Source organism: Hyaena hyaena, unplaced genomic scaffold, assembly GCF_003009895.1.
Source record: "Hyaena hyaena isolate Hyena2069 unplaced genomic scaffold, ASM300989v1 scaffold_138, whole genome shotgun sequence".
In the NCBI taxonomy this organism is placed as follows: domain Eukaryota; kingdom Metazoa; phylum Chordata; class Mammalia; order Carnivora; family Hyaenidae; genus Hyaena; species Hyaena hyaena.
The window spans coordinates 638,991-660,240 of NW_024080770.1; the positions used below are offsets into that span (position 1 = coordinate 638,991).

At 60.7% G+C, this 21,250-nt stretch overlaps 2 protein-coding genes across 6 annotated transcripts in view; one reads left to right on the forward strand and one right to left on the reverse strand.

Annotated features, from left to right (window-relative positions):
* Window positions 1-20,421, forward strand: part of OTOF (otoferlin) — a 92,945-nt gene extending 72,524 nt beyond the window's left edge. The window contains exons 16-46 of one of the 4 annotated variants that reach the window (XM_039238358.1): window positions 394-502; window positions 914-1,094; window positions 1,214-1,334; window positions 1,897-1,997; window positions 2,124-2,214; window positions 2,364-2,480; window positions 2,803-2,955; window positions 3,296-3,485; window positions 3,585-3,709; window positions 4,042-4,176; window positions 4,897-5,058; window positions 5,242-5,361; window positions 5,796-5,957; window positions 6,058-6,220; window positions 6,698-6,828; window positions 8,383-8,412; window positions 8,839-8,970; window positions 10,076-10,142; window positions 11,009-11,145; window positions 11,250-11,384; window positions 11,937-12,074; window positions 12,410-12,537; window positions 12,657-12,827; window positions 13,394-13,554; window positions 14,233-14,375; window positions 14,739-14,827; window positions 16,451-16,549; window positions 16,685-16,926; window positions 17,043-17,221; window positions 17,317-17,417; window positions 19,467-20,421. In XM_039238358.1, the coding sequence (XP_039094289.1) occupies window positions 394-502; window positions 914-1,094; window positions 1,214-1,334; window positions 1,897-1,997; window positions 2,124-2,214; window positions 2,364-2,480; window positions 2,803-2,955; window positions 3,296-3,485; window positions 3,585-3,709; window positions 4,042-4,176; window positions 4,897-5,058; window positions 5,242-5,361; window positions 5,796-5,957; window positions 6,058-6,220; window positions 6,698-6,828; window positions 8,383-8,412; window positions 8,839-8,970; window positions 10,076-10,142; window positions 11,009-11,145; window positions 11,250-11,384; window positions 11,937-12,074; window positions 12,410-12,537; window positions 12,657-12,827; window positions 13,394-13,554; window positions 14,233-14,375; window positions 14,739-14,827; window positions 16,451-16,549; window positions 16,685-16,926; window positions 17,043-17,221; window positions 17,317-17,417; window positions 19,467-19,647 (4,194 nt within the window). In that variant the 3' untranslated portion in view covers window positions 19,648-20,421. Of the gene's footprint in view, window positions 1-393; window positions 503-913; window positions 1,095-1,213; window positions 1,335-1,896; window positions 1,998-2,123; window positions 2,215-2,363; window positions 2,481-2,802; window positions 2,956-3,295; window positions 3,486-3,584; window positions 3,710-4,041; window positions 4,177-4,896; window positions 5,059-5,241; window positions 5,362-5,795; window positions 5,958-6,057; window positions 6,221-6,697; window positions 6,829-8,382; window positions 8,413-8,838; window positions 8,971-10,075; window positions 10,143-11,008; window positions 11,146-11,249; window positions 11,385-11,936; window positions 12,075-12,409; window positions 12,538-12,656; window positions 12,828-13,393; window positions 13,555-14,232; window positions 14,376-14,738; window positions 14,828-16,450; window positions 16,550-16,684; window positions 16,927-17,042; window positions 17,222-17,316; window positions 17,418-17,892; window positions 18,074-19,466 lie in introns of those variants that run through there. The other 3 variants (XM_039238359.1, XM_039238360.1, XM_039238361.1) reach the window with 3 other exon arrangements.
* Window positions 20,422-20,944: 523 nt separating this feature from the next.
* The window catches only part of DRC1 (dynein regulatory complex subunit 1), a 38,341-nt gene continuing 38,035 nt past the window's right edge, over window positions 20,945-21,250 (reverse strand). For both annotated transcript variants that reach the window (XM_039238338.1, XM_039238337.1), the window contains one exon: window positions 20,945-21,183. In XM_039238338.1, coding sequence (XP_039094269.1) covers window positions 21,127-21,183 — 57 coding nt within the window. In that variant the 3' untranslated portion in view covers window positions 20,945-21,126. The remainder of the gene's footprint in view (window positions 21,184-21,250) is intronic.

The following is a 21,250-nucleotide window of genomic DNA, read 5'->3' on the forward strand; positions in this document are numbered from 1 at the left end:
CAGCCCACTCCCCACCACGGCAGCCTGGGCCTGGGCTCCGTCAGAGGGCGAGACCCCAGGACGAGGCCTCCTTCCCCAGGAGGCAGGTGCCCGCAGCCGGCAGGAATCTCTGTTCCTTCCTACTGCCTGTGCCTGAACTCTGCCCGGAGAGCCCCAAATGGAGCCTCATCTCAGCCCTGTTCCTGCCCATGGCCATCCCTGTCCAGGGACATCCAGGCTGGAGGGCAAATGAATTTGGGCCCCAGGGTCTGGGCTGCTTAGCTGCACAATGGGGTGGGATGTCTCCCACTATCAGCCCAAAAGGCCTGTCTGTACGGTAGAAGGAAGGGGCCTGGCTCCGGACCCAACAGCCTTGCTGAGGTTTGGGGCTGGTTCGAACCACCTTCCCCACAGAGCTGCACGGGGAAAATGGAAGAGTTCTTTCTATTTGGAGCCTTCCTGGAGGCCTCAATGATCGACCGGAAAAATGGAGACAAGCCAATCACCTTTGAGGTCACCATAGGTGAGTGCTGGGCTCACCGAGCAGTCTTCAGGCCTGGGGGCTGCTGGGTAGTGACTGCTAGGCCCTGCACCATAGGTCAGGGGGAGGGGGAAGGAAACTGACCGCTTCCCTTTGCACGTCCTGAAGCACCCACGTAGCACACGGTGTACCCACGAGAGTATACCCAGGGGTACCCCGAGCAGGGCCACCAGCAAGATCTGTGCAAGGGGTGGAGGACGTGGGCGCCTTCCTCTGGCTAGCGTTCTGTCCTGTCCAAGCAAGTAGACTCACGGCACCTTCTGCACTCCCCGACTCACCCCTTCCCTCCCACACACCCGAAGCAGTGGATCAGGCTGCAGGAGCCTGGTGGGGGCGGGGGGGGGGGGGGAGGGGGAAGGACTCTAAGCCCTCAACTGCCATTTCTGCCTCCAGGCAACTATGGGAATGAAGTTGATGGCCTGTCACGGCCCCAGCGGCCCAGGCCCCAGAAGGAGCCTGGGGATGAGGAAGAAGTAGACCTGATCCAGAACTCCAGTGACGAGGATGCTGATGAGGGTGGGGACCTGGCCTCAGTGTCCTCCACCCCACCCATGCGGCCCCAGATCACCGACAGGTGAGCGGGGGGCATGGAGGGGCCTAAGAGGCCCTGCCTGTCACCTCCCATCCTCTCACGCCTGCCCCCTCCTGCCTCCGGGGGCCCCAGTCCTCAACCTCCCGCCTCCTCCCACCCAGGAACTACTTCCATCTGCCCTACCTGGAGCGCAAGCCCTGCATCTACATCAAGAGCTGGTGGCCGGACCAGCGCCGCCGCCTCTACAACGCCAACATCATGGACCACATCGCAGACAAACTGGTCAGGGCCAGGCTGGGGAGGGGGGTGGGGAGGGTGGGAGCAGGGTGCTTCGGAGGGCCTTGCCCGGCTCAGGAGCCTCCCCTACAACACGCAAGGCAGTCTGCCCGGCAGCTTGTCCTGGGGAGGGTGGGGGACAGGGGGTGGGGATTGCAGGAATAGCTCCAGCAGGACCTCTGTTCCGGTCCCTGCTCCCATGTCCCGGGAGAGGGTGGAGGGCCCGAGGGCTACCTAGAATGGAGTCTGGCCCGTCTTGTCCTGGGGTTCCCTGGGGGAGGCTGGCCAGTCCCTCCGTCTCTGGCCCGAGTTCTGCCCAGCCCCAGCAGTGCACCGGGACCACAGCCCCACGGCGCAGAGGTGGCTTCTTTCTTCTGGAAGAAACAAAACCTGGGGAACCGGTGGTTTCCGTAAGGTGGCAGGACCCTGGGGAAGGGGGGTGGGCATGGCACTAGTGAGAGGTCCCAGGTCACTAGCCCCTCATTCCCCTGATGAATGGGGGGAGACATCTGGGGAGGCTGAGGTTGGGGGGCTGTGGCTCAGCATACACCTCCCTCCGGGTCCACAGGAAGAAGGCTTGAATGACGTGCAAGAGATGATAAAGACGGAGAAGTCCTATCCCGAGCGTCGCCTGCGGGGTGTCCTAGAGGAGCTCAGCTGTGGCTGCTAGTGAGAGGGACCAGTGGGGAGCGAGGGGCCGGAAGTGGGGGGGCTGGGCAGGGAAGGAGGTATCTACATGCACATGCCTGCTGCTGGCCGGTGGGCTCCGCTGAGTCCTGCTTTCTGGTCCCCCAGCCGCTTCCTCTCCCTCGCTGACAAGGACCAGGGCCACTCCTCCCGCACCAGGCTGGACAGGGAACGCCTCAAGTCCTGCATGCGGGAGCTGGTGAGGACACACCAGACCACCCAGGGCATGCGGGGAGGGTCCCCCAGGTGGGGGGACATCTGTCTCCGAGGTCGCAGCCACCAGGGCCAGCCCCCTCCACCATGCAGCGTGGCCTGAGCCCCACTCATAGCACACACACCCCCCAACAGGAGAGCATGGGACAGCAGGCCAAGACCTTGCGGGCACAGGTGAAACGGCACACGGTGCGGGACAAGCTGAGGCTGTGCCAGAACTTCCTGCAGAAACTGCGTTTCCTGGCAGACGAGGTGTGGCCCCGTTCAGCAAGCGGAGAGGGGGTGCCCTTCCCCTAAACCGGGGTGACCAGAGTGGAGGAGGGGTCGCTGCACAGAAAGAGGCCCCTCCTGCTCCGACAGCCCTTAGGGGACGGGGGCGAACAAGCCCTTCACCCTGCTGTGTGTTCCCTCCACTCAATGGGTGGCAGGCGGAGGAAGACCTCGCTTCCGGGTCCTTTGCTCTGCAGACCAGAGAGCCCTGAGGCAGAGATGCTGAGGGTCAGTCAGGCTCTGGGGGCCCAGGCTACACGGCGTGACCTCTCCCTTAGCGGCCCCCCTCGCTCCTGACCCCCAGCCTCAGCATAGCATCCCTGACATCTTCATCTGGATGATGAGCAGCAACAAGCGCATCGCCTACACCAGGGTGCCCTCCAAAGACCTGCTCTTCTCCATCGTTGAGGAGGAGCTGGGCAAGGACTGCGCCAAGGTCAAGACGCTTTTCCTCAAGGTGCCGGAAGGGGAGCAAGCCTGGGAGGTGGGGCTACAGTCCAGGGTTTATAGCCAGCTTCTTTCAAGGGATCAGCCTCCACTTGGAGGGAGCAGACCCCCAGCCCTGGGTCCCTCAAGTAGCAGGTGCTCAGAGAACAGCTGGAGAGAGAACAGCAAGGGGTGTTTGGCGGGGGGGGCGGCCCCTGGCCCATTCCCCCTCTGCGCTGCTCCCGCCCCCAGCCCCCAGCCCGGGGGATGGCTGTGGAGGGGCAGCTCTGAGCAGCCTCTGCCAGACTCCCCCCGCCCCCGCCCCTCCCTCACCCCACTGGCCAGGCAGCTGACCCCACCCCTACCCCCAGCTGCCAGGCAAGCGGGGCTTCGGCTCCGCGGGCTGGACGGTGCAGGCCAAGCTGGAGCTCTACCTGTGGCTGGGCCTGAGCAAACAACGCAAGGACTTCCTGTGTGGCCTGCCCTGTGGCTTCGAGGAGGTCAAGGCAGCTCAGGGCCTGGGCCTGCACGCCTTCCCGCCCGTCAGCCTGGTCTACACCAGTGAGTGATGGCCTCTGGGCCCCACCCCCTGGCCCTGGCCACCCCTGGCTCCCAACCCCAGCTCTGGCTCTGGGAGCCTCAGCCTGCTCTTCCCCACAGAGAAGCAGGCCTTCCAGCTCCGCGCCCACATGTACCAGGCTCGCAGCCTCTTCGCTGCCGACAGCAGCGGCCTCTCAGACCCCTTCGCCCGTGTCTTCTTCATCAACCAGAGTCAGTGCACAGAGGTGAGGGCCCAGGGCATGAGGGGGTGGCTCTGCTCTGGAGTGACGGGGAGACTGTGAGCATGTGGGACCTGGAAAAACAGATCAGCCAGCACCCCAGATCCCCAGAGGACAGACAGCAGGCCCTGACCACACTGGTAAAGGCTTTAGCTGTGGTTATGGTCAACATAGAAGGAAGGAAAGACATGGGGGTTGGGGGAGGGGGAACTGGGGACCAACATGACACTCCTTCCCTGGAGTCCCTGAAAGCTGCAGTGACTCGGGGTGACCCCTGCTCATGTGTCTGCTCATACACCACCACTTATTACCCATCACCCTGCTGCCCTGCACGGCAGGTGCTGAATGAGACCCTGTGCCCTACCTGGGACCAGATGCTGGTGTTCGACAACCTGGAGCTATATGGCGAAGCCCATGAGTTGCGGGATGACCCCCCCATCATTGTCATCGAAATCTACGACCAGGACGCCATGGTACGGGTGGGCTCTGGCTCCAGGGCCCCACGCCTTCATCCCTGCGCTCCACCTACACTGACAGCCCCCTGCGCCAGAGCCCCTCAGCCAGGGTGCCTGCCGGGGAGCTGGGCTGGGGGCTGCTGACCGACCCCTCCAGGAGACCCACGTGACTCCTGCCCCATCACCGCAGCCCGACCCCTTCCCGATGCTGTGGGCCTCTGGGAGCTCAGGGGGGCGCTAGGCCAGGGCTTCCCTACCTCCTGCCACAGACAGACCCAGCTCAGGCCCAGGATCGTCAGGACGTTTGCCAGCAGGTCCTGCTGTCTTCAGCCTTCCCACGTCCCTGGGCTCCTCAGCCCCCTGCCCACACCTACTACACTCAGTAACCACCTCACAGCTCTCCATGGGAGCCCTGGAGTGGGGAAGCAAGGATTGAGGCGACCCCTGCAGAGCTGGGGGGCCACCGATCCAGCGACTGGGTTACCCCAAGAGCCCTGAACTAGACATAGGAAGCTCTCATTGCTAGTCCTGAGTCCTGCATCTGCCATTCACTGCCAGCATGGCCTTAACCAAGTCTGTGGCGGGCCCTGAGGCTTGGTGTTCCCCATCTGTAAAATGGGGTGATCACACCCGCCCCTTAGCTCCTGGGGCTCTGGTGAGGACCGAAAAAGATCCCGGGTGTGAACATGCATGTACACTCAAGAGCTGGGAGGCCACCTTGGGTATTTGTCACATCAGGGCAAAGCCGATTTCATGGGCCGGACCTTCGCCAAGCCCCTGGTGAAGATGGCCGGGGAGGCATACTGCCCGCCCCGCTTCCCACCGCAGCTCGAGTACTACCAGATCTACCGCGGCAATGCCACTGCCGGGGACCTGCTGGCTGCCTTCGAGCTGCTGCAGGTGGGGCCACGAGAGGGGGGGCGGGGGGCTGCTCTCCTCCCCATCCTGCTGTGAGGCCAGCGTGACAGAGGCTGGGGCGTGGCTCTCAGGGGCCTGGGGCATTGGCCGTCCCTGTCTGCCCACATCACCTGACAGAGGACTCATGGGGAAGAAGAGTGTGACACTATGACTCCCATTCACCAGATTGGGCCTGCAGGGAAGGCGGACCTGCCACCCATCAACGGCCCGGTGGACATGGACCGAGGTCCCATCATGCCTGTGCCCGTGGGCATCCGGCCCGTGCTCAGCAAATACCGAATCGAGGTGTGTGAGGACTAAGTCGGGGGAGGGGTTCCTCCTGTCCGTCCCTGGACAGGCCCTGCTATGTTCTGGCTTCCTTGCCCCCTTCACTCCCTTTCCATCAGGGCTCTTGTGCACTCATTACACTGTTGGCATCCAGGAGACTGAGGGCCTAGGAGGGAAAGTGACTTGTCCGAGGTTACATCGGAGCCAGCAGCAGAGCCAGGCTCCCCCTCATCCAGGGCCGGGCCAGTCTGCACTGAGTCACGCCGCAGCGTCCTAGGACCTTTCCCAGCCCTCCTGTTCTTACCCCCAGACCCACCCTCAGCCCGCAGCCCCTTGAGGACACCAGCCTCTCATCGGCTTTCCGGGCCCCAGCCCTCCGGTCTTGCTGCCCACCCTCCGCCCAGCCCACCCTCAACCGGCCCCACTGAGGGGCTCGCCTCTCCCCTACCCAGGTGCTGTTCTGGGGCCTGCGGGACCTGAAGAGGGTCAACCTGGCCCAGGTGGACCGGCCGCGGGTAGACATCGAGTGTGCGGGGAAGGGGGTGCAGTCGTCCCTGATCCAGAATTACAAGAAGAACCCCAACTTCAACACCCTCGTCAAGTGGTTTGAAGTGGTGGGTGCGGAGTACAGCCAGGCGTGGCTGGGGTGGCCGGGGGTGGCCGGCTCCTCTGTTCCCTCCTTGAGCCCAGGCTGCACTTGGCCAAAACCCCCAGGACCTTCCGGAGAACGAGCTGTTGCACCCGCCCCTGAACATCCGAGTGGTGGACTGCCGGGCCTTCGGCCGCTACACCCTGGTGGGCTCCCACGCCGTCAGCTCCCTGAGGCGCTTCATCTACAGGCCCCCAGACCGCTCAGCCCCCAACTGGAACACCACGGGTACGGCCTCACCTCGAAACCCCGGCCTGGCTCCTTCGGCCCGTGGGAGGGGCTCCTGCTCACTCTGCTGGGGCTTCCCCAAGTGGGTAGGTGGGTGGGGCCAGGGGAGGCCCCATCCCGGAGGCCAAGGCCACCTCTGGCTGCCCCTCACTCTAAAGCCAGAGAGGACCGGAGCCAGACACACCCTTAGAGGGCCTGGGGGCCAGTGGCTTCCTCTGCTGGTTCTTGGAGGAGCCCCAGGCCTCCCTTCCAGCCTCCCTCCCAGCCCAGCCTCCACTGGTTCACGCCACAGCAGCTCGGCCTTCTCTCTGGCTCACTTTCTCCCTCGCTTTATGCCCAACTGCCCTGTCCCTCCCTCTTGCCTCAGAAAATTCCAGAACCGGCTTCAGGCCTCTGGTCCTTCCAGCTACTTCCGACTCTCACTGTTATTCCTGCTCCTTTCTGTCTGTCTGCTTGTCTGTCCATCTCTCTGTCCAGGCAGGCTCCTTTGGGGTCACCATGTACTGTGCAATGGGGGTCCCTCCTCTCACCCCGCAGGGGAGGTCGTGGTGAACATGGAGCCAGAGGTGCCTGTCAAGAAGCTGGAGACCATGGTGAAGCTGGACGCGGTAAGGCATCAGTCCCATGCCTGCTGGGAACGTGTGCCACTTCCCATGGGCGGGGCCACCTCCTTTGGCATGTCGTGATGGAGGGCTAACCCTGGCTACATGTGCAAGCAGTCCATCCAGACGCTGTCCTGGAATGCAAGACTGTCAATTCCGCGTGTGCGTGCCTACGTATGCGTGTGAGCGTGCACACATGCACGAGCGAGTGGTGTGCACGTATGAGACACAGAGAGAGCAGTAACCATTTGAGGTAATGGCCTGTAATTATTTTTACTCCGATAAGCCACAGCTTATAGACCATAGATTCCTTGTGTGAACACCAGTGATCTCTCCAGAGGGCCCCTGGGTTTCCATCCTAGCCAGTCACCAACAACCCTGCCTAGGCCTGGGCCGGAGAAGGGTTTCTAGGTGGAAGTTCCTTATTCCTCTTGGTCTTGAGACTAGGGCCATTTATCTGCCAGAGGGCGACCTGTCATCTGGGGTTTAGGGGCGGAGATGGTGCCCACAGGGGAGGGTGGGAAGGAGGCCGGCCTGGACCGGGCCGTCCTGAGTCCAGACAGCACCAAGGGGCCGGATGTGGGCTTCCTCCCTACCGCGTTATCTCTATCCCATTCACACAAGGAGCCTGGGGCTCCTCCCAACTTCTGAGGTCTGAGCTTGGCCTGAAATGACCTTCCCTTGGCCCCCAGTCCTTACTTAACCACAGAGGGTCCCAGGAAGCCGGCTGAGTTAGCACTGGGCCTGGTTCTCAGGAAAGGGGAACAATTACGGGCCAGGGTCTGGCCCACAGCCCTGCGATGGCACTTCTAGGAAAGCCCGCTGCCTGGGGGCTAGGCCTGGAGACCCCGTGTCCCCTCGCTCCCTCCCTGGGGGCTCCTCCTAGGGCCGGGGGTGAGCCCCTTAATGTCAGACCATCAGTGAACAAGACAAAGGACAGCATGGGCCCGAGCTCCTCCATCAACCCCCAGGCCCTGGGCTCTGGTGGGGTGTTTTCACCAGAGTCCTCTTCAGCTACGCGGCTGCGTGTGCATCCGCTACATTTTTAAGGCTCTGGCCCTGGTAAGGGGGGAAAGGAAAGTAGAGTTGAAGTTGACCCTGTCTGGCCACCATTACTGAACTCCCACCACACATAGGTCAGGCTCTCTGCCCAACCCTGAATACCCACTGAAACCATCTGGAGGGGGTTACAACTATGTAGGTTCACAGCCCCCACATTTTGACTCAGTGGCGACCTGGCACTGGCCATTTGCAAAAGCACCTTGGTGATTCTAACATGCAGCCAGGGTTGAGGGCCACCATCCTTGAAAGTCTGAGGAGACATCTGCCAAGCAGACCTTTTTCAGGTTCACCAGGTAGTGTGCTCTTGTCAGTGCAAGGTTCACAGAGCACAGGGGCTCACGGTGAACGGCCGTGCATGAGCTCCCTCTCAGCTCCTGCTCCCCTCCCCTCCCCTTCCCTCCCCACCCTTCTCCTCTCCTCTCCTGGGTGGGCGGCCACCTGCCACTTCAGGCCCCTGGTAGCTAACTCTATCCCTGTCTCCTTGGTTCCCCTCTGCAGAGTTCTGATGCTGTCATCAAGGTGGATGTGGTGAGTGCAGGCCCATCTGGGGGCTTTGGGGATAAAGGACCCCACAGTGGCATAGGGTATCGGGCCAAGGGTCCCACTATCGGGGACTGAGCCACTCCCCAGCATCTGGATGCTCAGGGCCAGAACGCCCTTCCAAAGAGGCAGACGGAGAGAACTACTCAGGCAGCAAAGGCCCTGAGTGCCAGTCCTGCCTTGGCCAGCACGTCACATTGACAGGTGGTGACCCTCGCTGGGCCACGGCATCCTCCTCCACAAAACACAGCCCTGACCCTTTGACATTGGTGGCCCCAAGGAACCTCACAGAATCTAAGGCTTCCCAGGGGCTGATGGTCAGAATGGATGGGGGACCCCTGGATGGTCCAGGGCTCTGAGAATGGCCAGGGAGCAGGGATGTATGCAGGACTCTTGACCTGGCCAACCCTCCAGGCTGACGAGGAAAAGGAGAAGAAGAAAAAGAAGAAGAAGGGCAACTCAGAAGAGCCAGAGGAAGAGGAGCCTGATGAGAGCATGCTGGACTGGTGGTCCAAGTACTTTGCCTCCATTGATACCATGAAGGAGGTGAGGCTTCGGGCCTGGGCGGGGGAGCCAGGGGGGAATGGGGTGAGAGGAGGTGACCCAAACTCCACATCAGCCCTTCCAATCCAGCTTCTTTCCCAGTCCCCCGACTCCATCAACATGAGCTTGGAAGGCAATTGTTTTACATCCTTGAAGCTCTAGCTCAGGACCTACCTCTTCCAAAATGGTGGCCCAGTCTGCCTTCCCTGGTGAGGTTTCCTCCTGTCTTCACTCACTTACTCCACCAACATCTCTTGAGTATATATGATGAGTCAGACACCAATCTAGGTACTGTGGGAGCCAAAGCTAAGTCCATACCTGCCCTAAGGGGCCCTCAGTTTACTGGGCAACATGGACATGTAAACTTATACAGTACAGTTTGATGACAAAGACAGACCAACGCCTGGGGGAGTCAGAGAAGGCTTCCCAGGCAAGATGAGCTTTGAGGAAGAGGAGAAACATGTGCTCAGAGGTCAAAAGGGAGCAGTGGTCTCTTAGTAGTACTTGACCTCCTCATACTGCTGCATTCTACACGTCTCAGTCACCGTGGCTGTGAAATATTCTTCCCCTACGGCGCGCATGCAGCTTCTGTCTGCCGAGACTGATTCCAAGTTCCAGAAAGTGCATTTCTCCTCTTCCTCATTTGTCTCTCTCCACTCTGTCTCCCTAGCTCAGGGCACTCCCTGACTTGCCAACCAACCAGGAGGGACATGTGCCCATGATCATGCTTCCTCACTAGGACCTGAGCTGATCCAGCCATCCTCTCTCCCCAGGCCCGTCCTGTGACCCAGGCTGTGCGTGATGTTTCCGATGCACATTAGTTAGCAGGCTGAGCTACTGAAGCAAGTTAGATTGGTGTGAACAAGGCAGAAGCTTCTTTCTGTCTCACATAATGTCTCAGAGAGTGGAGTTAGGCTGGTATGGTGACGTGACCGTGGCAGGCATGAAGACACTGCCCCTTGTTCCTGGCATCTGTGTGGTTGGAGGTGGCTCACCCCTCACGTCCTAATACCAAGCATTTAGGACTGGTCTGCGACGCCAGTATGGGGTGAAAAGTCCCCTCCCCAGGAAGCCCACCTTCCCTCTTCTTCACTTCATCTTTTGGCAGCAACTTCGACAGCAAGAGGCCTCAGGCAATGACTTGGAGGAGAAGGAGGAGGTGGAGAACACTGAGGGTGAGCCTGGGACCCTGGGTCTCTGCCTCTCTCCTGCCCCTGGTGGGCTGGCTCCCTTGCCCGCCACGCCAGCTGCTTCTCCTTCCCCTCCCAGGGGCCTGTGCAGCTCTAACAGCCAAGGGCAGCTGCCACCAGCCATCCCTGGGCACCAGGGGGCAGGCGTGGGCGTTTGTCTAAAGCGACCAGTTCACTAACCATGGTGATGGACGGACATTTACAGCCACAGAACCACAGAGTTGGAAGGGACCTCAGAGCGTCAGCATTTTCCAGACTTTTCCATGGAATGCTCTTCATGGGTATTCCCGAGGGAAAAGAGAATTCTTTGGTCAAAGGGATTAAATAGGTCTTTTGGCACAGGACTTCTCAGTGCCTTTAATATACAAATGTTATTCTAAGTCTCTAAAAGGAAGACATAATATAAAATATTTCCCCAGCTTATTTGACCACAACATGTACTTTCTTCTAAAATATTCCGAGAATACCCACAGCTGGTGTCCCACTGGATGCAGTTTGGGAAATGCTGATGTAGAATAGCCCTCCTGATATGACAGACAAGTGAATTGAGGCCAGAGAGGAAAGTGAAGCGGCTCAGTGCTGTGCGATTCAGGCCTCCCAGTTCAAGACACATGCTCCTTCCCTGCTCTGCTCTGCTGGAGGGCACACAGTCCCAGCATGGCTTTATTGGTGCCCCTGTGAGGCAGGCATGCGAGGAAGTACTGTCTGCATCTTCCAGATAAGTACACAGAGCCCTGAGAGGTTAAATTAGCAACGTCAATTAGCAGCGGATCTGGGTCTCTAACCCAGAACGTCCTGCTTCACCGTTTCTGCCCCAAACTGACCAGACCTCCTCTTCTGGTTCTGGCCAGGCCTAACGGGGCCGATGAAGGGCAAGGAGAAGGCTAAGGCGACAAAGGAGGAGAAGAAAAGGAGAACCCAGAGCCCCGGCAATGGCCAGGGGCCCGAGGCCCCTGAGAAGAAGAAACCCAAAATTGATGAGCTTAAGGTGAGGGTGGCCGAGGGGTCCTGCCCAGGGCAGGTGGGGGCAGATGGGACAAGATGGGGGACAATGGTCATGCCTTGTCCCCCTGATGGCCCGGCCTGGCTCAGGTGTACTCCAAAGAGCTGGAGTCTGAGTTTGACAACTTTGAGGACTGGCTGCACACTTTCAACCTGCTGCGGGGCAAGACGGGGGATGACGAAGACGGCTCCATGGAGGAAGAGCGCATCGTGGGCCGGTTCAAGGTCAGGGAAGCAGCGCGCGCCTGGGCCCCGAGCCTCCCACCCGACTCCCACCAGCTCTTCTCCCCACCCCAAGGCCAGGGATGACAGTCAAGTGGAACTGTCAGCTATGCTGATGAGTAAAATGTGAAAATACTTCTATGCTGCTTAAAAAAGAGCATCTGGGGGCGCCTGGGGGGCTCAGTCAGTTGAGCGTCATTGTCTCAGGTCATAATTTCATGGTTCATGGGTTCAAGCCCCGCGTTGGGCTCTGTGCTGACAGCTCAGAGCCTGGAGCTTGCTTCAGATTCTGTGTCTCCTTCTCTCTCTGACCCTCCCCTGCTCACACTCTGTCTCACTCTGTCTCTCAAAAATAAATAAATCTAAAAAAAAGTTAAAGAAAAAAAAGAGCATCTGCCCTAAGGGCACCACCCCCATCATTGCCCTGGCCACTCCCTCCTGAACCCCTGGACCCCCCTCAGATCCATCCACCCTGATCGGCGGCGGGGTGCCGTCCCTCTGCGCTGTGGACTGTTTCGAATGCCACCCTGACCTGAGCCCCCTGCCTTGCCCCAGGGCTCTCTCTGTGTGTACAAAGTGCCACTCCCAGAAGATGTGTCCCGGGAAGCCGGCTACGACCCCACCTATGGCATGTTCCAGGGCATCCCCAGCAACGACCCCATCAATGTGCTGGTCCGAGTCTATGTGGTCAGGGTAAGACTCCCCTCGCATCCACCCCTCCACCCCCACCCCCACCCCGGTCTCCCAGTCTTCCTGCCCAGGAGGCGCTGAAGCAGCTGCAAAGTGACAGCCCCACCTGGGAGGCGCCAGAGAGGTCACCTGGCCTAGTTCTCACCTTCTCTAGAGCAGGAAGCCAAGACCTGAGATGGGCAATGACTTGCCCCAGGTCACACAGCAGGTCTCCTTTCTCTGGTCCAGTGCTCCCACCCTTTGCTATCATGGGACCATCAGGGACAGGGTGAGGGCACTGGAAGGTGAGGAAGGTGTGGGGGGGAGGCCTGCTCAGGAGCACCCCTCCCCCGTCCCAGGCCACGGACCTGCACCCCGCAGACATCAATGGCAAAGCCGACCCCTACATTGCCATCCGGCTAGGCAAAACTGACATCCGAGACAAGGAGAACTACATCTCCAAGCAGCTCAACCCCATCTTTGGGAAGTAAGGCCTCCTGGTGTCCCACATGCCCGGCCGCCTCCGACCCCACCCGCTTCCCGAGCCGGACACACGCCCGCCCACCCCACCCCGACCCTCAGTCCTTCCGACCCCCACCCCTCCAGGTCCTTTGACATCGAGGCCTCCTTCCCCATGGAGTCCATGCTGACAGTGGCTGTGTACGACTGGGACCTGGTAGGCACCGATGACCTCATTGGGGAGACCAAGATCGACCTGGAGAACCGCTTCTACAGCAAACACCGCGCCACCTGTGGCATCGCCCAGACCTACTCCATGTGCGTGGGGGCGGGGCAGGGCAGGGCGGGGCACCTGCTGCATCTTGACTCCAAACACAAGATTCAGAGATGGCGATCTGGGAGGGTGGATATGTTAGGGTTTCTGTCCCAGGCCAGGTGTCCCTCCATACAGGTTCTGAGCAGCACAGATTCTAACACAAGGAGAGAGCTGGGGCTTCCAAGACAGAGGAGGCGGGGCGAGGGGAGAACCACGGGCTGGGAAGAGAGGCAGCCCTGTAGGCAGAGGCCGGTGGGGATCCAGCCAGCCTCTGCCGCCGACAGGCTGTGTGACCCTCGTCCTGTCCCTAACCTCTCTGGTTATCAGTGTCCTCATGGTAGTCACTGCAGTTCTAGAGGAGAGGGCCCAGTTGGGGAATGGATGGGGCTGTGCTGAGGGAGACTGCAAGCTTGTCCTCAGGACACGGGGCATGTGAGGCTGAGCCCGGGGTAAGAGGGTTCAGGTTCCAGCAGGCAACTTAAGAGAACTGGCTGGAACCAGTTGCCACGGGGGGATGGGCCCCCGCCCCACACTGAGCCCCACGAAACCTGTGTGCCCCCTCCCACAGACATGGCTACAACATCTGGCGGGACCCCATGAAGCCCAGCCAGATTCTGACCCGCCTCTGCAAGGAGGGCAAAGTGGACGGCCCCCACTTTGGGCCCCCCGGGAGAGTGAAGGTGTCCAACCGTGTCTTCACCGGGCCCTCCGAGATCGAGGACGAGAACGGTAACAGGGCGCCGGACACGGCCGTGGGGGTACCAGAGGCCAAGAGGGACCCACACTTCACTGTGGCGGGTCCTTGAGGCCTAGACTGGGGTCCCCTGAGACCCTCTGCCCATCAGCCTAGGGTCCCACTCCTGTCTGCCCGGCCTCTGCCCTTCCACACAGCGCCCGCGCACCTGTTGCCTTCTCCCTCCCTCTCAAAATTCCCGTGGGGTAGGGAGGTTCTCCCCGTTCTGCAGTGACTTGCCCAAAGTCACATGGCCCTTCGGGGGCAGAGAGAGGATGTGGGTCCAGGTTCCAGCCGACTCCAAGCCCCGGGCTCTCCTCACTCTTTTGCCCATGTGGCACTTCCAGAGACCAGGAGACGTGCGCTGCACAACAGCGTGCCCGCAGCGCGGGCAGTGGACTCCTCCCCTCCCTGCCCTCACAGCCCAGCAGGATTTGCTGGTCGGGTTTCCCAGGCAGAGGAAACCCAAGAGCACAGGTCTTGCCGGGCCCTCTGGGGCAGCTGAGAATTTGGGCAAGCCGCTCTCCCCTGTGCCTCAGTTTCCCCAACAGTAAAAGGAGACAGTATGGATGAGTGATGACTCAGGAGTCTCTCTGTGCCTCTGAGTCCAGCCCAGCATGGGGTCTCTTGCTGTGCTGAGGCCCTATGTGCAGCTGACCAACCAGCACCCACAGGTCAGAAGAAGCCCACGGAAGAGCACGTGGCACTGTCAGCCCTGAGGCACTGGGAGGACATCCCCCGCGTGGGCTGCCGCCTGGTGCCCGAACACGTGGAGACTCGGCCCCTGCTCAACCCTGACAAGCCAGGCATCGAGCAGGTGATGCGCACCAGGCCTAGATCTGAGGTTCTTTGGTATCTGGACCCATAAAAATGGATCCGGCTGCTATTCGCTGCCGTCCCAAAGGCCTGGCGGCACTATCCTAACATGACCCTCACGGTAACTCTAGTGGCCCGTGTCTTTGCTTTGAGTGTGAGTCCCATCCGTTCAGGTGCAGCCCTGAAGTGTCTCCCTTAGATGCTGTGATTGGCTATTGGTGAGATCGTAGGAATTCTAGTGTCCAAGGATGAAAATTGATGAACTGGGTCCTGAAGGAACAAAGGTTGGGAGGGAGAAGAGAGCTGGCCTTCCTGCGCAGGGAGGGAGTCCTTGGGGAGATCTGCCACGCCCCCTCTTCCATAGGGCCGCCTGGAGCTGTGGGTGGACATGTTCCCCATGGACATGCCGGCCCCTGGGACGCCTCTGGACATCTCCCCCCGGAAGCCCAAGAAGTGAGCTTCTGGGGCCCATCACTACTTCTCTCACCCCTCGCCCCTCCCTCCACAGCCTTCCTTCCTGTAGGATCCCCAGGCCCAGACCACCTACATCACCTTGGTCAGCGGTGTTTCCCATGTGGCCTTGAGGGGGGAACAGGGCAACCCATGGAGACAGCTGTGGGGCCTGCTCTAGGTGGACCCCCTTTGCTGAGGCAGAGCCACACCTCCAGTGTGAGGGCAGTGAGGCCATGTGTACTCGCCAGCACCCTCCAGTGGACTTTCTTCCTTAAGGCAGCATCACCCCTGAGAGCCCACTCCCCTTGTCCCCACTCTTGGCTGTCATTAAGCTCTGCCAGGTTTTCTTTCCATTTTTTAAATGTTTATTTATTTTTTGAGAGAGAGAGAGAGACAGAGACAGAGCATGAGCAGGGGAGGGGCAGAGAGAGAGGGAGTCATAGAATCTGAAGCAGGCTCCGGGCTCAGCTGTCAGCACAGAGCCTGACATGGGGCTCGAACCCACGAACCATGAGCTCATGACCTGAACCAAAGTTGGACGCTTAACTGACTGAGCCAACCAGGTGCCCCAAGCTCTGGCAGGTTTTCTTATTAAAGCCCCTGCCTGGGAGATACGTAGGAGTGAGTGCCTGTAAGAGGTGAGAGATTGATAGAGTGGAAAGAGCACTGGATCAGGAGCCAGGCAGCCTGCGTCTCCTAGTTGACCCTGGCCAGGTCATTTTACCTCCCTGGCCCTTGGCTTTCTGTAAGGCGGCAGGATGGGGTTGCTGCCACTTGCAGCATCCTTAGTGCCTGGAACCAGGACCAAGTGCATGGGTGGGGAAGTAGCGCAGGCCCCACACTCAGAGGGGTCCCAGGCTCATTTCGGGATGGCAGTGTTTAAATTCTTAATGATCTTTCAGTAAGGGGCCCCACCTTTCCATTTTGCACTGGGACCTGCAAATTATACAGCAAATTCTACCTGGAATCGCCTCCAGGTCTGAGGTCACAGGTGTGCTGTGCCAGGGCTGGCCACTAGGGGGCACCCGACCCCCTTGTGTCACCTGGGACTTGCAGTCAGGGCTAAACTCCACTGAGAGCCCCAGACTGGAGTAAAGTGGAGGGGAGGCCTCAAGCTCACTCCTGAAGGCTGAAATATAACTATTTATAATGACAATTACACTGCAAGGGGGGAAAGCCTCTTCTGGTACAAGGACCTAAAGGAAAACCAGATGCCATGTGTGTCCACTGGCAGCTGCTGGGCTCACATGTAAACTTGTCTTAGACACACCATGTCTTCTGGACTCTGGGGACCAAGATCCTGCTCAGCCCACCCACGCAGCGGCAGCCCCTGCCCCTCCCAGGCCTGAATCAGGACTGCGCTCTGTCCTGCCGTCAGCCGGGCATCCCCTAGGGCTCTCCTCACAACAGCCATGCTCGCTGGCTGACCCTCTTCCCTCCCCTGGGGCCCCTCAGCTCCCCCTCCTTGCCCCCTTGCCCGAATCGTGCTCTCTGCACCCTAGCTTGGGCCAGGCCCCATGCTCACGAGCCCCAGGACCCCCCTCAGTTACCTGCCCCATCTACACCAAGACCCTAGGGCCGCCCCCCACCCCTAGACTGCGAGCCAGCCTCTCCCCTGCCCAGGTACGAGCTCCGGGTCATCGTGTGGAACACAGACGAGGTGGTCCTGGAGGACGATGACTTCTTCACTGGGGAGAAGTCCAGCGACATTTTCGTGCGAGGGTGGGTGAGAGGGCCCCTGGCCGGGCAGGGGGGCGGGGGGCTGGGTTGTGTGAGCCTGCCATCCCAGGAGCCTGGAGGGGAGGAAGGGGGCTCTCCAAGGGTGGCCGAAGGTCTGGAGCCCGTGGCATCCAGCAGGTGGCTGAAGGGCCAGCAGGAAGACAAGCAGGACACGGACGTCCACTACCATTCCCTCACCGGCGAGGGCAACTTCAACTGGCGCTACCTGTTCCCCTTCGACTACCTGGCCGCTGAGGAAAAGATTGTCATCTCCAAGAAGGAGTCCATGTTCTCCTGGGACGAGACCGAGTACAAGATCCCCGCGCGGCTCACCCTGCAGATCTGGGACGCGGACCACTTCTCCGCGGACGACTTCCTGGGTACAGGGCTGGGGGACGGAGGGGACGGGCAGGGGGCGGCGGGGAGCAGAGGGAGCTCACCCCCATGGGGATCAACCAGACGCAAGCTGTCAGAGCTGACTCCAAGGTCACCGCAGGGGCCATCGAGCTGGACCTGAACCGGTTCCCCCGGGGCGCCAAGACGGCCAAGCAGTGCACCATGGACATGGCCACGGGGGAGGTGGACGTGCCCCTGGTCTCCATCTTCAAGCAGAAGCGCGTCAAAGGCTGGTGGCCCCTCCTGGCCCGCAATGAGAACGATGAGTTCGAGCTCACGGTGGGGACCAGCAGAGGGCGGGGCCGGGCGGGGTGAGGGTGCTGAGGGCCTGGCACCTGACCTGAGCACTGGGATCCTTCTGTCCCTCCCTGCAGGGCAAGGTGGAGGCAGAGTTGCATCTACTGACAGCGGAGGAGGCAGAGAAGAATCCAGTGGGTCTGGCCCGCAATGAACCTGACCCCCTAGAGAAACCCAAGTGAGTGTGCCGCCTCGCCTGGCCCCCTGCCACGCTCGTGCCTGGGGCCGCTGGGACAGGAAGAAGGGGCCAGAACCTTCTAGTCGTCTTGCTCCCACTCTGCAGGCACCTTTCTGGGCAGTCGCCTCATTGCAGGAGGGCCTCCTGCCCCCTCTGCCTCCCCCTGGAATCCCCCCCTCACTCTGGACCAGAGCACGGGCTACGGGGCTTCTGTGCAGGGGATCGGCTCCTCTCCCAGGGAAGGCCCCATTTCACAGCCTTAAACACCCTTCCTCATTTTTAGCCAGAAGCAAGCAGCTGCCGCCGTGGTGGGGCCCCAGGGGTCCCTGATGGCTGGGGAGGTGCCCGGAAGCAGGCCCAGGCCCGCTCAGCCCACGGTCGCCCCACCCCCGTCACAAGACCCCCCGGCCACGCCCTGAGCCTTCATCCTCTGTGTCCTCTCTCCATGTCCCCCTCGGCCCTCCTGCTGCTCCAGGCGGCCAGACACGAGCTTCATCTGGTTCTTGAACCCTCTCACGTCTGCCCGCTACTTCCTGTGGCACACGTACCGCGGGCTGCTCCTCAAACTGCTCCTGTTCCTGCCGCTGCTCCTCCTCCTCGCCCTCTTCCTCTACTCTGTGCCTGGCTACCTGGTCAAGAAGATCCTGGGGGCCTGAGCCTGCTGGTTCCGGTCCTCCTCACTTCTTCCTCCGGACCCAGGGCCGATGAGCTTGGCAGCATGCGAAACACACACGCACACGAGTACACGCACACACACACGCACACAAGTGCACGCACACATGCAGCAACTCGCGAGCTGGCGAACGGTAGCACGGGCTCTCAGAACTAAACTCACTGTTTTCCATGAGTGCATGTTAGGCCAGAGAGGCGAAGCAACTTGCCTGAGGTCACCCAGCAGATCAGAGCTGAGACCCAGCCTTGGCTTTCAAATTGCCAAGCTAGTCTTCTCAGCACTACGCCACCTCCTGTCCTCGTGACAGACGGACTTTAACCCAGGGCCACTGGCAGAAGGCAGTTGACATGTGGACAGGGAATGGGGCAAGGGTTTGGCTAGGATTAGCCAGGAGGCCTGGCTAGTTCCCCCCAGCAGTCCCCTCTGAGCCCAGAGCTGTTTTCTTTCACATGCACTCTCTCTCCCTACCCTTTCACCAACCTTGGCGGCAGGGTCCTCTATTCACCCCACTGCGTAAGTGAGGAAACTGAGGCTCAGACAGGAGCCCAACCTGCCCATCACCACTAAGACTGGAAACCAGGTGCCCTGCACCGGAGCCCCACTCCACCCTGTCCTTGGCTGGGGAAGGGCACAGTCTGTCCAGGGGGCGGGGGGGGGGGGGGGGGGGGGGGGGGGGGGGGGGGCAGGGCAGGAGTTTTAAAAAGCATGTCCAGTACTTTAATTTTGTATCTTGACATCTCCTAAAACTGTGCCTGTAACACCAACAACAGAGGGTAAAGCTTAGCCAGCATCTGTGGGCTGCGAGTCTGTGCGGAGGTAGGGCCGTGATCCCACCCCGACGGCGGCCAAGTCGCTGAGAGTGGCAGGCGCCCCAGCGGGGCATCCTCAGACCCGGGGCAGGGCCTGCTGGGGACAGAAGCCCACGTTCTTCAGAAAAGGGGGAGAGGTTGAGAAACACTGATTTCACTGAAAGACAACACGGGCCTCGCCTGGAGCGCATACAGCAAGCTGCTAAATAGAGGAGGTTCCCAGTTGCTAAACAGGGGATGTTCCCAGTAACCAGAACCATCTGCAGCTCTGCGGCTGCCTCTTCAGATGGTGAGTGGCCAAGGCCGCAATCGTCCAGGTGGAGGCTGGATGGCTGCCCGACTCCCAGAACAGCCTCCCGGCCTTGTGAGGGGGCCAGAGAGTCCTACAGAGTGCATCAGGAATGCAAGCAGCAAACCTCGTGCTTAGAAAGGGCTGGAACCCCGGGCCTAGCACTCCCTGATTTGGGGACCGGGGCTGTGCCAGGGACCGTTGGAGTCTCAGAAGGCTGAGGGCCTGGGGTCCCCTGGGAGAGGCCCTCTGCCTGACCGCACCTTCCCCTCCCCCAGCCGGCCTGACACCGCCTTCGTCTGGTTCCTCAACCCCCTCAAGTCCATCAAGTACCTCATCTGCACACGGTACAAGTGGCTCATCATCAAGATCGTGCTGGCGCTGCTGGGGCTGCTCATGCTGGCCCTTTTCCTGTACAGCCTCCCCGGCTACATGGTCAAGAAGCTCCTGGGGGCATGAAGCTCTCTCCCACCACCACCACCCCAGCCCCCACCGCGTGGATGCCGCACCCCTCCCGGGCCTGTGCATTCGCCCCTCCCCTGGTGTGGACTTTACAGTCTCCCCTGAGGAACTCTAGAAGCCCAGTGTCCACCCTTGCAGCCTACTGCTTGCTGGGCTGGTGACACCCCCGCCCCTCCTCCACCTGAGCCTGCTGCTGGCCCCTCCCACCCTCCCCAGAGTGTGGGCAGGGGTGGGGGTCTGCCCCTCCTTGCTGAGGCACCACTCTTCTTCAGGCCCTGGCTCCCAGGGAGCCACCCCAGGTGCCCCCCAGGCCCTCCGGTGGAGGGGTAAAGCTTTAATGGAATTGACTGAGGATCCTGCCACGGGCCAGTGACCAGCACTATAAAAAGAATGAATAAGCAGAAAGCGGCACCCTCCCTCCCCAGCAGAATCTTTCGAGGGCAGCCACGCCACCAGTCTGTGCTGTGAACGCGGCCTGGCCCTCCCTTCTAATGGTGTGGGGGTGGCTGCCTCCTCCCTACTGCCCTGCCAGAGTGGATCCTCTTCCTGCCCCAGGGAGCACAAGCGCAGGCCTGTGGGTCTTTATCGCTTCCTCCCCTGCCCGGGCCAGTGCTCAGAGGCCTAGACAGGAGCAGTGAGCGTGAACCCCTGTGCCCCACCCCCACCCCCGTGCCCGCCAGCCCTGCCTTGCCAGGCCCTCATTTCGGCCAGGCCGGGAGGTGGTACTTGCAGTGAGAGCTGGGTTTCTCTTGGCTGTTGTTCCTGTCTTGAGTGGTGATTTTTCGCTTAATAATAAAAGAATTAAACACTGAGCTGACGAGTCTCCAGTTGGCCAGGTTGGGGGACCAGTACGGGGCCACGAGGTCTCTGAGGCTGGCAGACTCAGTACCTCCCGAGCCCCTCTGGCTTTTCCCCTTTGGGCAGGTAGCCTCGTGGCCCAGGCTTCAAGGAGGGGCTAAGGCACTGGCCCACCTGCCCAGGCTGCCCACAGGAGGGGCCTCACGCTGTACCAGGTGGACCCAGGGACCCCAAAACTCACTAAAAGGGTCCTACAGCCCAAGGACAGTCAGAACGCTTGAGACCTTGCAAGAGCCCCATAGCCGCAGCCTCCACTCGTAGATGCGCTCCAAATACAAGAAGGGAGCCCCATGCCGCCAGCCGGGGCCCAGTCTCCCAGGGACACGACGTTCTCGTACCACAGTCTGAGGTGGGGACACAGTCTCCTGGTGACACAGCAGTGGGGTCATGGGCCGGTGTCTCACTGGACCTGACCTCTTCAAAGAGATTCAGCCACGACTTTTTAAAGACTTTAATCATGACCGAAGGGTACAGGTAACCCTCCCGTGGCCTTATTTCCGCAGGCCCCGTCACAGAGCTCTGGCGAGCCCAGAGTCATCCCCAGTGGCTCCCCGGGTGGACCATGCCAGCCCCGGTGCCAGCACACACCTCAGCACAGCAGCCGGTGGACGCCCAGCTCTATTTTGTGGGCGCCCGTAACACCTGAGTTGGTGGGACATGCAATTCAGAGTTGATCTGGAAAAGAAAGAGTAAAGGTCATTACAGCTTCCCCAGGGCCCTCCTACTTCATGACCACTGGGGG